This window comes from Macaca fascicularis, chromosome 2 (genome assembly GCF_037993035.2).
Source record: "Macaca fascicularis isolate 582-1 chromosome 2, T2T-MFA8v1.1".
Classification (NCBI taxonomy): domain Eukaryota; kingdom Metazoa; phylum Chordata; class Mammalia; order Primates; family Cercopithecidae; genus Macaca; species Macaca fascicularis.
Window position 1 is genome coordinate 54591984 of NC_088376.1, and position 14737 is coordinate 54606720.

A 14737-nucleotide genomic window follows, 5' to 3' on the forward strand; every position below is an offset into this window, starting at 1 on the left:
AGAAGCAGAGGGTAGAATGGTGGTTACAGAGGCCAGTGGTTAGGACCAATGGGGAGATGATTGTTAAAGGGCACAAAATCTGTTTAAAAAGAGGAATTCTTTTTTAGTTCTATTGCACAATACAGGGAATATACTAAGTAATGTTGTACAACATTGCAAAGAGAATAAATATCATGTTTTTACCACAAAAATTTTAAGTATTTGAAGTAATGGATATATTAGCAAGCTCATTTTAATTATTTCATATTATGTTATGTTACATTCATAAATCATAACATCACTTTGAAACCCATACATTTATAAAATTATAATTTAATTAAAATTTATGTAATACTTTCTAAATAAAAGTTTTTACAAATTATTATTGTCAATTTCAAGTAAAAGTTTTTTCTTGAGCCACCAACTACATTGAGAATCTGATGAATAGTACAGGGTACCGCCCCTCCTGATTGCTCTTCTGTTGAAAATTTTATTAGAGTGAAGACACATCCTTCTCTTTCTCATCTCCCTATAGAGCCAACATTTTAGAACTTTTATACCAGTGTCTACTTTTTATTTTAAAACAAAAGTTAGTAGTAAGCCAGGTTTAATTGATGAAATTAAACTCAAAGTAGGGCCAATTATGTTCGATGGATCGGTTGCTTAAATTGATAGATATTTGGATATATATAACCAAAGATTAATCATAAATGCTTTGTTGCTTTTTTTTTTTTTCTTTCTGAAGCTTTAGACTATCTCCTCAATATTATTTTCCTACTCCCATTGAAGATATTCTTTCTGTGGTCAAGTTCTTTCTACAGGACAAAATTCTTGAACGATATAGAGTGGATCCCATGCGAATCTGTATTGCAGGTGATAGCAGCGGGGCTTCATTGACAGCAACAGTGACTCAATTGGTATGTTCTATGTCTTATGTATGTTTCACATACATACTGTAATTCGAATACAAGAGAAGCATTTTATTTCAGTTACAATCTTTCTATTGGTCTTATATTTTCAACTTTGAAAGAGCAAAAATGAACAAACATAGAAACAACTTTCTGTCCCTTTTTATATAAGTATATCTTAGATAGATATGGCTTTAAAGGCATTGAGGGGACATTGCACATAATTTTAAATAAGGCTCTTATTTGTCCCATCAATTTTAAGAAAACTATGCCAATGTCAAGGGCTACCATTTAATATGACAGAGGCTTGTTTTTCTCCTTAGGTCAATTGTAAGCGTAATCCATGTTTTAAATCCTGTAGACTATCATCAGATAACATCGGCCCTGTGTCATGCTTGTGTAGAAGCATCACTACTGTGACAGAGAAAATTTACCTGATGTTAAAACCCTTGTCATATGTAAATAAGTAACTGCCCAAATAAATATTGAAAAACGATTTCAGTCTAATATGTAATTCCCACTGACAAACTTTTATTTAATGGAAACAAAATTGACATAAGCAGAGGAATACCCTTTTCTTTCTTTCTTTCTTTCTTTTTTTTTTTTTCACTTTGCAAGGTTTTGTTTGTTTGACAGCAGGAATGGGCTAGGGGAGGGTCCCCCACAAGCTGGACCCCTTGTTCCCTTTGGCGGTGAGGAGACCCACGGCGGTGCTGGCGGCCAAGGGGAACCGGCAGAACAGGATCAGCTGGAGCTCATTGATTTCGAGGCTTTGTGTTCATTTCGCCCTAGGCCCCTTCTCGATGGGCTTTCTAATGTCCTTTCCCCGGAGCTTGAGGCCAATGGCCTGCTCGATTTTGCCCAGTACCTGGTTATTGGGTATGGCCCGTCCGCTCTCATAGTCCGCGATCACCTGTGGCTTCTCATTGATTTTCGTGGCCAGGTCCTTCTGCGTAAGCCCCTTGCTCTGCCGACCCTGCTGGATCACCTTGCCCACCTCCAGGGTCACCCTGTCATGGTGCAGCTCCTCCGTCTCCCGGTCCAGCTTGGCTGTGTTCTTGGTGATAGAATGTTGTTTGTTCTGGCCAGCAGCCCATTTCTTGGAAGTCTCCACATCTTCTCCTCGTCTCTGTGCCGCTAAGGTAGCCTGCTTGGACTTGGCCTGGGCGGCCATGGGGCCCTTCTTGCGCAGCACCGTCGCCGTGTCCCAGTCGCTCTTGGCCATGGCGGGCGAAGGCGGGCGTCTGTCCGGCGGCTCAGCAGCAGCTCAGAAATACCCTTTTCAATTATAGAACAGCCCCTGCTTATGAAAGGGATGTAGTCTCAAAGGTTAGTTTGTAAGTTCTTATTGTGCCTTTAAGTAAAAATAAAACAAATAAAACCACCATGAAGGTGGCTTCTCGGCATATCCCATTTAGCATGAGGGGAAATGGGCCGGGTGTGGTGGCGCATGCCTGTAATCCCAGCACTTTGGGAGGCCTAGGCGGGCGGATCACGAGGTCACGAGTTTGAGACCAGCCTTACCAATACGGTGAAATCCCGTCTCTACTAAAAGTACAAAAATTAGCCGAATTAGCCAGGCTTGGTGGCACGCACCTGTAATCACAGCTGCTCAGGAGGCTGAGGCAGCAGTATCACTTGGGTTGCAGTGAGCCAAGATCGCAGCACTACACTCCAGCCTGACAACAGAGCGAGATTCCGTCTCAAAAAAAAAAAAAAAAAAAAGTAAATGAACTTAAATCCTGTTCCTCTCTTCATGATCTCAGAGGCCCTCTGGGCCCTTAGCTTTGAGGATCCATGCGTCTTCAAGCAGATGAAGCAAGTGGAGTTGTGGTCATGGATTAAAACCTTCGCTGTCTGCAGTGGCAAACTGATGAGCAGAGAGAGAGAGAGTTCAGGGCAGCACTCTCAACACAGGGTAGAGGGCAGATAATGTCTAGGAGAGCTTTCTAACAAGCAGAGCAGTGTGGAGGGTGGAGTAAGGGATTAAATGCTTACGTGCAGTTATTCCTAGGCCACATGTCTGTATGCAGATCTTTGAATGTAATAATTTTAAAGTTTTAAAAAAGGTTTTTGAAAATTATTCCAGTAATATCAATAGTATATGTTACCTATCTCTAAACTGGTCATTTCACCTTTTAAGGTAACTTTCCCTGCCCTTATTAAATGATAAAATTCGGATTAAATGAATACTTTAAATTATTAATACAATAATCCATACAAAGCTTATAAAGTTCTAAAAAGTTTTTCAGAAATTATCTGAATATTCTTTGTTTATGTGGAATGATGAAAACATCATCACACAAATAGAAGCTATGACAAGAATAAAATAAAAAGTTTTATTAACAAACCTCCAAAGCAGGAAATGATTTTTCTGAAAGAAAAACAAGAGATATAGACAGCAGCTCAAAAGATGTGTACTCTCTGGTTTTAGATAGGCTCAAAACTTCTTATTGCCAATATCTGTTCTGAATTGCAGTGTAAAGAAATTCTTGAGGCATGCCACTTCTTCCATAGTTAGTCTTACTGACTTAGGGTAGATTTTCAGAAGTCGACAAATTTGGTGTTTAGGGTTTGAGAGACATACTGTTTGGTCAGTGAGTTTTACCAGTTTGCTTAGACACTAGAAATGTAGATAGGTGTTAGATTCATTCCAATCCCACATGTAGTACATAATCATATTTACAATGATCTTATTTTTTTTACAGTGGTAAAGGGATATTATTTTCACTATAGTTTTGATGTACATTTCTTTGACTACCAGTGAAATAGAATACTTTTTACTGGTAAAATTAAAAATGTGAATGATTTCATTTCCTCCTTAATAAGCTCTCTATTCATAGTCTTTGCTAATTTGTTTCATAGAATATTTTTCTTTAAAGAGTACAATTATTTGTAAACTAAAGATAATCTTTGTCTGGAATTTATTTTTGTGAATCTGTTTGAATTTTTTATGTGGATATTGGCTTGCTCATCTTCTAAAAAATTTTTCTTTTCTTTACACTTAGAAAACTTTAAACTTGTAAAATATTGGAAAAACCTGGTTATTATTATTTTTCTTTATTATTTTGCCCATTGCCTTTAATCTTACAAAAACTTTCTGGTTTAGAAACTTGATAAAATTATTTCATATAAAGTATATATTTATCAAATGTCTATGTATAATCGGTTCTATCTCTAAAATCATTAATATACTAATGCCTCAATGTTACCAACATTGTGGCCTTTGATAGGCTTTCATATCTTATGGAGATAATGTTTTCAATTATTTTTCCTATTTTAATTTAACGTTTATTGTATCTTTTCACCTGCCAAACCACATCCGACTTTACCTGTGTCTCTTCAAACAAAAATGGAGCCAAGCTAATCGTTTACCTGCTAGAACATGAACATTTTCAGAAAAGATAATTCTTTTCCACTGCCTATAGTGATGATACTAAATATAGTTAATCTTTATTGAACACTTACTACATTCCTGGAACTCTTCCTCATGAGTTTCATCTCATTTTCACCATACAAAAACCATATACATCATTAATTTAGAGATAAATATAATCATTAATTTAGAGATCAGATAAAATAAAATCATTAAGTTAGAGATCAGAAAACTGCGGCTTTGAAAAGTTAGGTGAGTTTATCAGCACAATGCCATAAAATGAATATGTTGTAAAGCCAGAACTCAAACTAACTGTGAAGAGCTCCAAGGCCTGTACTTTCAAACTCTGTGTGATCTTTCTTTTCAGTCTCTTCTGTGCTAGTAGATTGGGTATTGGATATCGTATCACTGAGTATGCTTTTGAATGTGAGACTGTTTTAGTGCATTGCTTCAGGGGGACACAGAGTGGTATGTGTGGTTGCTTTGGAGAAGTACGGAGCAGAGACTAGAAGGGTTAATCCTCAAGGTAGAGAGGATGGAGTCTGCAGGGTAGAAGTTTGATGATATTGAGCACCCAGAAAGCCCCAACTGGAAGTCCCCTAGCAGCCAGTATGGGTTGAGTATGTGTTCTAGGATAAAGCAAAAATAACCTCTCTTGCTGGGATTTATGGTTGCCCATAGTTTATCCAGGCACTGTCAGACCTTCTTCATGCTGTAATGAAGGAAAGGAATGAGGGAGCCTATGGAAAAAGGGAAATTAGTGGGAATTACAACTAAACTCGATGTTCTAGGTGAAAAAAATAATTGGTGATTTAGGTGAGGAAGATTTCTCACTAGGTTAAATACTCAATGAATATCTTGTGTATATCTATTGTCATTTATGGGAGGCCACACGTAGGAGGGTGAGACTTGGAAGACCAGATACTACACACCCAAATCACTGGATAAATGGGAGATGCACTTGTGAATCAGTGACAAGGTCCAGAGATGGAATATAGAAGACTCAGGGATGATGTGCTTGATGCAGGGAGTGAAATAAGACTCTTGAAAAGGACATCTAGCCCAGGAAAGAGCTATGTCAAGGTGGATGATCTTGAAGCCATTTGGGACATGAGAGCATATTCAGTAGTGCTTCAGACTTTCTGGAGCAGGATAAATACCAGGCACAGGTGATTATGGAAGCTACTGCTTTGAAACTCTGCTGACATCAGTAGGAGCCACTGAGGGATCCCAAACGTGTCTGAGTCGGAATTAAAGTTATAGACCAGCACTTTTCAGCACCTTGCAACTATACTCAACTGACATATCGCCTCAGGATGGGCCCACAGCCTGCTGGTGTGGAACTAAAGGAGCAATGAAAAAAGTCCAAAGGCAAAGTAGAGCCAAGAGTAAGCTGCTAAATAAAAACCTTCAAAAACCTAAGCACTTATTCTAAAGAGGTCAGTGGAAGATGGCAACCAGGTGCTGCGAAGGTATGGGAGAATAAGTACTGATACCAAGATAATTAGGAATAACAATGGCATGTTGAGGACATGTACATGAGATGCCCATATGAGCACTTTAAAAGAAAACACACATGCACACACACAAAATTGGTGTGTTACAGGTACCAGACTAATCTGTACTCTCCCTTTAAAATATAGTTCCTGACCTCCAAATGTTTCTTTTTTGTTTTTTCTTTTTAATTTTTATGGGTGCATAGTAGGTATATACAACTAGGGTGTGCGAGATGTTTTGATGCAGGTATTCAATGTGAAATAAGCACATATTGGAAAATGAAGTATCTATCCCCTCTAGCATTTATCCTTTGAGTTACAAACAATCCAATTATACTGTTTATTTTAAGATATACACGTAAGTTATTATTGACTGTAATTACCTTGTTTTGCTATCAAATAGTAGGTCATCATTCTTTCTATTTTTGTGCCCATTAACCATCCTCTCCTCTCTCCCATCCTTCCATTACCCTTCCCAGCCTCTAGTAACCATTCTACTCTCTAGGTCCATGAGTTCAATTGCTTCTATTTTTACATGCCACAAATAATTAAGAGCATGCATGGTTGTCTTTCTGTGCCTGTCTTATTTCATTTAACATAATAATCTCCAGTTCCATCCATGGTTTTGCAAAGGACTGGATATCATTCTTTTTTACAGCTCAATAGTACTCCATTGTGTATGTACCACATTTTCTTTATCCATTCATCTATTGATGGACACTTAGGTTGCTTTCAAATCTTAGCTTACAATGTTTCAGCATTGTAAACAGTGTTGCAACAAACATAGGAGTGCAGATATCTTTTCAACATACTGATTTTCTTTCTTTTGGGTATATGTCCAGCAGTGGGATTGTTGGATCATATGGTAGCTCAATTTTTAGTTTTCTGAGGAAGCTCCAAATTATTCTCCACAGTGGTTGTACTCATTTACATTCCCATCAACAATGTACAAGGGTTCCTTATTCTCTACACCCTTGCCAGCATTTGTTATTGCCTATCTTTGGATATAAGCCATTTTTACTGGGATGAGATGGTATCTCATATAGTTTTGATTTGCATTTGTCTGATCAATGATGTTGAGCACCTTTTCATATGCCTCTTTGCCATTTGTATGTCTTATTTTGAGAAATGTCTATTCAAATCTTTCGCCCATTTTTTTTGATCAGTTTATTAGATATTTTCTATTGAGTTGTTTGAGCTCCTTATATATTCTGGTTATTAATCCTTTGTCAGATGGATAGTTTGCAAATATCTTCTCCTAATCTGTGGTTTGTCTTTTCACTTTGTTGCTTGTTTCCTAGCTGTGAAGAAGTTTTTTAACTTGATGTGATCCCATTTGTCCATTTTTGCTTTGGTTGCCTGCACTTGTGGGGTATTATTCAAGAAATCTTAGCCCAGACCACTGTCCTGGAGTGGTTTCCCAATATTTTCTTGTAGCAGTTTCATAGTTTGAGGTTTAGATTTAAGTCTTTAATCTATTTTGATTCAACTTTTGTAAGTGGTGATAGATAGGGATCTAGTCTTATTCCTCTGCATATGAATATCCAGTTTTCCAAACACCATGTGTTGAAGAGAATGTCTTTTCCCCAGTGTATGTTCTTAGCACCTTTGTCAAGAATGAGTTCACTGTAGGTGTGTGGATTTGCTTTTGGTTTCTCTGTTCTGTTCCATTGGTCTATGTGTCTGTTTTTATGCCAGCACCATGTTGTTTTGGTTATTATACCTCTGTAGTGTAATGTAAACTCAAGTAATGTGATCTCTCCAGGTCTGGTTTTGTTTTTTTTCTTTTTTCTTTTTTTTTTTTTTGCTCATAATAGTTTTGTCTATTCTGGTTCTTTTGCGGTTCCATATAGATTTTAGGATCGTCTTTCTATTTCTGTGAAGAATGTCATTGGTATTTTGATAGTGATTGCATTGAATCTGTAGATTACTTTGAGTACTATGAACATTTTAATAATATTGATTCTTCCAATCAAGGAACATGAAATATTTTGCCATTTGTTGGTGTCCTCTTAAATTTTCTTCATCAGTGTTTCATAGCTTTCATTATAGATATCTTTCACTTCTTTGGTTAAATTAATTCCTAGGTATTCAATTTCATTTGTGGCTATTGTAAATGGCATTACGTTTAAAATTTCTTTTTCACAGTTTCCACTATTGGCGTGTGTGTGTGTGTGTGTGTGTATATATATATATATATATATGTGTGTGTATATATATATATATAACAGTTTTATATATATCAGTTATATATATCTCATATATATATCAGATTTGCATTTATCTGATGATCAATGATGTTGAGCACTTTTTCTTATTCCTGTTTGCCATTTGTATGTCTTCTTTTGATACTGATATATATATATAACTGATATATATAAAACAGATATATATATAAACATTTTTATATGTTGACTTTGTATCCTGCAACTTTATTTATTTCTCAAATCAGTTCCAATAGTTTTCTTGTGGAGTCTTTAGTTTTTTCCAAATGTAAGACCACATGGCCAGCAAACAAGGATAATTTGACTACTTCCTTTCCAATATGGATGCCTTTTATGTTTCTCTTGTCTGATTGCTCTAGCTAGGATTTCTAGTACTATGTTGAATAGCAGTAGTGACAGTGGGTGTATTAATCCATTTTCATGCTGCTGATAAAGACATACCGAAACTGGGAAGAAAACAAGGTTTAATTGGACTTACAGTTCTACATAGGTGGAGAGGTCTCATAATCATGGCAGGAGGTGCAAGTAACTTCTTATGTGGCGGGAGCAAGAGAAAAATGAGGAAGAAGCAAAAGTGGAAACCCCTGAAAAACCCATCAGATCTTGTCAGACTTATTCACTATCATAAGAATAGCACGGGAAAGACTGGCCTCCATAATTCAATTACCTCTCACTGGTTCCCTCCCACTGGTTCCCTCCCACAATATGTGGGAATTCTGGGAGGAACAATTCAAGTTGAGATTTGGGTGGGAACACAGCCAAACCGTATCATTCCTCCCCTGGCCCCTCCAAATCTCATGTCCTCACATTTCAAAACCAATCATGCCTTCCCAACAGTCCCCCAAAGTCTTTACTTATGTCAGCATTAACCCAAAAATCCACAGTCCAAAGTCATATCTGAGACAAGACAAGCCCGTTCTGCCTATCAGCCTGTAAAATCAAAAGCAAACTAGTTACTTCCTAGATACAATGGGAGTACAGCTATTGGGTAAATAAAGCTGTACTTTATTTTTGAATACTGGGTCATTCCAAATGGGAGAAATTGGCCAAAACAAAGGGGTTACAGGCCCCATGCAAGTCCTACATCCAGCAGGGCATTCAAATTTTAAAGCTCCAAAATGATCTCCTTTGACTGCAGATCTCACATCCAGGTCAAACTGATGCAAGAGGTAGGTTCCCATGATCTTGGGCAGCTCCACCCCTGTGGCTTTGCAGGGTACAGCCTCCCTCCTGACTGCTTTCATAGGCTGGTGTTGAGTATCTGCAGCTTTTCCAAGCACGTGGTGCAAGCTGTCGGTTGATCTACCATTCTGGGGTCTAGAGGATGGTAGCCCTGTTCTCACAGTTCCACTAGGCAGTGCCCCAATAGGTCCTCTGAGGGGGCTCCAATCCCACATTTCCCTTCTGCACTGCCCTAGCAGGGAGGTGTCAGCAATTCAAGATTGTCTTCCTAATATCTCCAGTACCTCTTTCAGTGAAGTTAAAACCAGTTACTGTAATTGTTCACCTGATTTTTTATTCTTAGGGAGGTGCTTTTTGGCATGGATGGTTCTTCAATTTGGTGTTCCTATGGAGAGGATGATTGGTGGAGGCTTCTATTTGGCCATCTTACTTGGCCTCCTTGAATAAAACAGTTTAATATTCCTGAAATGTAGTATAAATATTTTGAAAATAGTCATTGAGTACTGTTGGTTTTGTAACTTTATCTTATAATAACTCATGTTATTGAAGTGAAGACTTGAACTTCTATAGCTTAAAAATCTTTGGCTAACACATTTTATTATATATTTTCAGCTAAAGAATGACCCAGTATTCAAAAATAAAATTAAAGCTCAAGCTTTAATTTACCCTGGTTTACAAGTACTTGATTCCTTAGTGCCATCTCACCAAGAAAATGAACATGGCCCGTTGCTAACAAGGGATACAGCAATTAAAATGGCATGCTTATATTTGACCAGAGATGAAGCACTTCCTCAGGCAATGAGAAAAAACCAACATATGCCTCAAGAATCAAGACATCTGTTCAAGTTTGTCAACTGGAGTAACTTTCTTCCTGATAAATATAAAAAGAACTATATTTATATGAAACCAGTTCTTGGAAGACTTAATTTATCATATCCAGCACTTTTGGATAGTAGGTTATCACCCTTGTTAGTGAATGATTCCCAGTTACAAAAGTGTCCATTAACTTATATCGTCACCTGTCAATATGATATTCTAAGAGATGATGGACTTATGTATGTCACACGACTTCAAAATGTTGGAGTTAACGTTGTTCATGATCATTTAGAGGATGGATTTCATGGAGCTCTATCATTCATGTCATCACCATTTTATTTACAATTAGGCGTTAGAATAAAAGATAAGTATATTAGTTGGTTAGAAGAAAATCTATAAATCTATAAATTGTACATGTCAGTAGATAATCATTTAGTTAGTATTATAATCCAAAGATTATGTTTTAAAGTCTTGTGAGTTTAATGGACAGAACAATGGTATGAGTTTGGGATAAATCAAAGTTTAAATCAGAGTACGTTTAAATCTAAGTTTAAATTGTGCACTTTTGAACAAATTATTTAGTTTTTCTACTCTTAAACCTTGCTAAAATGAAGACATTGTTGTATTATTCCAATTTTATTTATTTTGCTTGATAAACACTAAATATTCACCAATATCAGTAAAGTATAAAAGTGAGTATGGTTATAGGCAAAGTAGGCATAACAGTTTCTGGGCAGTGATAAGAATGGTAATGGCGAGTGAGGAGAAAATTTAAGGAAGGAAAATTGCAATGACATTTGTATGGGGTTATCACTACATTATATTGCAGCCATTTTTTTTGTATTAGGTATAGTTCATACATTATTTATATCTGCCCAATGTAAATTCTGTTAGTTTTTTTTTCCATTTAGTTAATAAAAATAAAGTCTGATTTCAAATGTATTGCTAAGATTCTTTGCCTATAGAAGAAGAAAAAAAATTTAATTCTGTACTCTAAATTATTTCTATAGCCTGAAATTTTCACCCTTACTCAAACTTTTAGCAAAATCACTACAAACTTTTAGCAAATTTTACTACATTGATTGCTATGTGGTGATCCTTAATCCAAGGAGCTTCCTAACCGACTATATGTGTCAGCCAAAATTATTTATTCTGTTATTTTGAATTCCCAGATTAAATCATATATCCTCATACAAGATATGTAAGTAGCAAGATATTTAAGCTGATAATCTCTGAAGCTCTTGACTTCCTTGTGATGATGAGTCCAATGCTCATGTCAGCCTATACCAACCTCACAATTAAAATGCATTCCCATTATGAGGCGTTAGAAGTAATGTCTAATTTTTGAGGTCATTGTGATGCTGCTGTTTGCCTGATATTGTTTTCTCTGTTCTGGGTCTTTTATTAATGCTGATTGAATATGGTGTTGTGTAAATTTACTTGTTCCTGTTGAATTTGATTGATAATCAAATACCAAAACTTTTTTCTTTTGATCTGCAGCTTATTCACTTGCTGTTTGGTCATCTCAACAAAAATCTGTTCACCGATTTTCAGCAGACTTTACCATCTACATCTCTTCACTAAAATTCAAATACTGAGCGGCATTTCATAAGCTTGAGAATGTGTTGATGAATATGTTTCCTTTGCTATTAGTTATTCCATGACATGTATAAAGCTATGACCTCCTGTGCAATAACCATCTGGTTGTTTCACTTATAAATCATAAGGGACCTTGATAAACTCATTTTAAACCAGAATTGACACAAAAAAACTTGTTTGCCTGACTTAACTAGTAATCATTTAAGTCATGTGAGTAGGTATTATATGTTCAAGGTTTGTTTTGCAAACATTGTACACCAGGAAAAGTCTGTAGACTAATTGCAGCATTCATGCATGTATTTGTTCATTGATTCATTCACAAACTTTATTGAGTATTTTGTATAATGGTTAAATTTCAAATAAGTCATGAGCATGGAGAAAAGATTAGAAAACTGTCATTTTTTCATTCACAGTGCAAATATTTTGAAGTAAGTTATGTAAACATTAAATATACTTATAGACCATGGAACATAAGAGCAAAGAAGAATTAAATATGAATTATATAAATTCAGTTACCATCCAGATTATCAGTCTTTTGGTTAATATACATGATCGAACATCAGTTTTATGATAATATGTCACATGTTTCTCTAGAGACTTGTTAAGCAAATTGCTAGTGACACAGTAATTTTGTATCTGATATGTTTTAGAAGTAGGTACAGAATTACCAGTTCATTTAAAAAATGAAGGAAATAATTATTTCCTGAGATATAAAGAGGTCAAAAACAAACTCTTAGTTGAAAAAAGAGAATTAATAGAATACTTAGCATTAAAGTGACTGGAAGTTGATTGACAGTCTATTACAAAGGTATCAGAAGCAGGTAAGTGTGTAGCCCATTTTATTTCATATTTCAGATCAACTCATGAAAATATTTTGCATAAAGTAAAAAGTTAAAAGATTGTGCAACCTCTTTCATTAATTCAGCATAATTTCTATACTAAATCATAATAAAGATAATAATAACCACAAAAAACTTCATTAAGTAAAGAAAATATGGTATATATCCAGAAGAGAAAAAAGAATGAAACATTTAAAAAGTATGAAATTCTGTCCTTTGCTTGCAAAGTGAATGATCCTAGAGGAAATTATGAAATAAACCAGGCACAAAAAGATAAATATTACCTGTTCTCACTCATATATAGGCGCTAAACATTTCTGAGCTCATAGAAGAGAACTGTGGTTATTAAAAGATGGGAAGATAGGGGAAAGAAGATGATAGAGAGAGGTTGGTTAATGGATACAAAGCAATAAGTAGATGAGCAGAAAATTCTTCTAGTGTTCTGGAGCACAGCAGGGTAAAAGTTGTTAATTTAATTTAGTGTTTTTAAAAAGCTAGCGGTGGCTCACACCTGTAATTCCAGCACTTTGGGAGGCCAAGGTGGGCGGATCACGACGTCAGGAGATCGAGACCACCCTGGCTAACATGGTGAAACCCTGCTTCTACTAAAAATGCAAAAAATTAGCCAGGGGAGTCCCAGCTACTCAGGAGGCTGAGGCAGGAGAATGGCGTGAACCTGGGAGGTGGAGCTTGCGGTGAGCTGAGATCGCACCACTGCACTCCAGCCTGGGTGACAGAGAGAGACTCCATCTCAAAAAAATAAATAAATAGATAAAATAAGATAAAATAAAATAGAATTAAATAAAATACTAGAAGACAGGATTTTGAATGTTCACAACTCAAGGAAATGATAAATGTTTGAAATGATGATATGCTAAATACCTTGATTTGATCGTTATACATCATATACATGTATATAAATATCATTCTGTATCCCATAAATACGTGCCATTAATAAGTGTCAACTAAAAACAAAAAAGAAAGAAGAAAACAAAGCAGAAGGAAAAAAGAAACTCCATTATAAATATAGATTAAAAATTCTATATGAAGTTCTCTCAAAAAGAAACCAAAAGAAAGGTATACTGTGACCAAACAGTGCTTATTACAGTAGTGCTAAGGTTTATCAATCAGTAAATATATCCAACAATTAAAAATTAACAGTGGAAAACAATATAATAAAATCAATATATAATGAATAGGTATTTGATAAAATTCACATTATTTTAATTTGAATAAAATTCAAAGTAAAATACATAGAGAAAACTTTAAAATAAAAAGTTTAATTGCAAATATCCAACAATAAGTATACCAAAAATATTGAAACAGATAAAGGCAGAGCAAGATGGTGGAACTGAAGCCTCCCAGTGATTGTTCCTTCTGTAGGGACACCAAATTGAACAACTATTCACATAAAAAAGCACCTTATAAAAATTCAAAAATCAAGCAAGCAATTACAGTACCTGATTTCAACTTCGCATCACTGAAAGAGTCACCAAAGTGGGGAACAAGGGGATTCTTGAATCACCTACAACACTCTTCCCCCAGAGACAGAATCTGTGTTCTTGGGTGAGGGGAAGTGCAGTAATTGTGGAGTTTTTGCATTGGAACGTAGCTGCCTTGTAACAGCAGAAAGCAACACAGGGCAGAATTCAGCTGCCACCCATGGAGGAAACATTTAGATGAGACCTAGACAGAGAGAAATTGTCAATCCCAGTGGTCAGAATTTGAATTTGGGCAGACTTTGCTGATGCGGCTCCTATGAATGGAGAACACCAGGGTCCTTTGTCTTGCGCCAATAAGGTTAATGACACAGACACACATGGAGTGGTTTTAAGGAGTGAAAAGTTTAATAGGCAAGAAAGAAGAAAGAAGAAAACAATTCCCCCATACAGAGACAGAGGTAGCGGAGCTCGGAACAAAGAGAGAGCCCATGTGCAGCAGAAAAGTGGTTGGTTATATTGGGAGGCTGGTGTTTGGTTTGCATAGGGCCCCGGGGGATTGATTTGACCAGGTGTGTCATTTATGTAGCCCATGAAAAACCTAGCCCTTCCACCTTAGCCTTTAATATGCAAATGCAGGTCACCATAATGTTCTCAGCACATGATATTATCTGATAGTGGTCATGTCACTTGGTATGCCTGGTAATAAGGAGAAGAAGGTGAGAATAGCCATATTGGCCATGCCAGATGGACCTAGTGTTTAATTGCCTGCCTTTGCATATTAAAGGTTGCCAGCCTGGCTCTTTAAGCTGCCTTTCTATTAGAAAGGAAATGATTCAAAGGTTGTGTCTATTAAAAGAAAAATTTCCACCTAGAAT

General features: G+C 36.2%; 1 protein-coding gene and 1 pseudogene across 2 annotated transcripts; one reads left to right on the plus strand and one right to left on the minus strand.

Annotated features, from left to right (window-relative positions):
- Positions 1-1460: 1460 nt before the first annotated feature.
- On the minus strand, positions 1461-2125 carry LOC102129394 (endothelial differentiation-related factor 1 pseudogene; annotated as a pseudogene). Its single transcript, XR_012431796.1, has one exon. The product of XR_012431796.1 is annotated as an endothelial differentiation-related factor 1 pseudogene (transcript).
- Positions 2126-5250: 3125 nt separating this feature from the next.
- On the plus strand, positions 5251-12025 carry LOC141409753 (arylacetamide deacetylase-like 2). The gene is made up of 2 exons (XM_074033695.1): positions 5251-5388; positions 9779-12025. The coding sequence occupies exons 1-2, from the start codon at positions 5251-5253 to the stop codon at positions 10379-10381; spliced, it is 741 nt and encodes a 246-aa protein (XP_073889796.1). The 3' UTR covers positions 10382-12025.
- The last annotated feature ends 2712 nt before the right edge of the window (positions 12026-14737 follow it).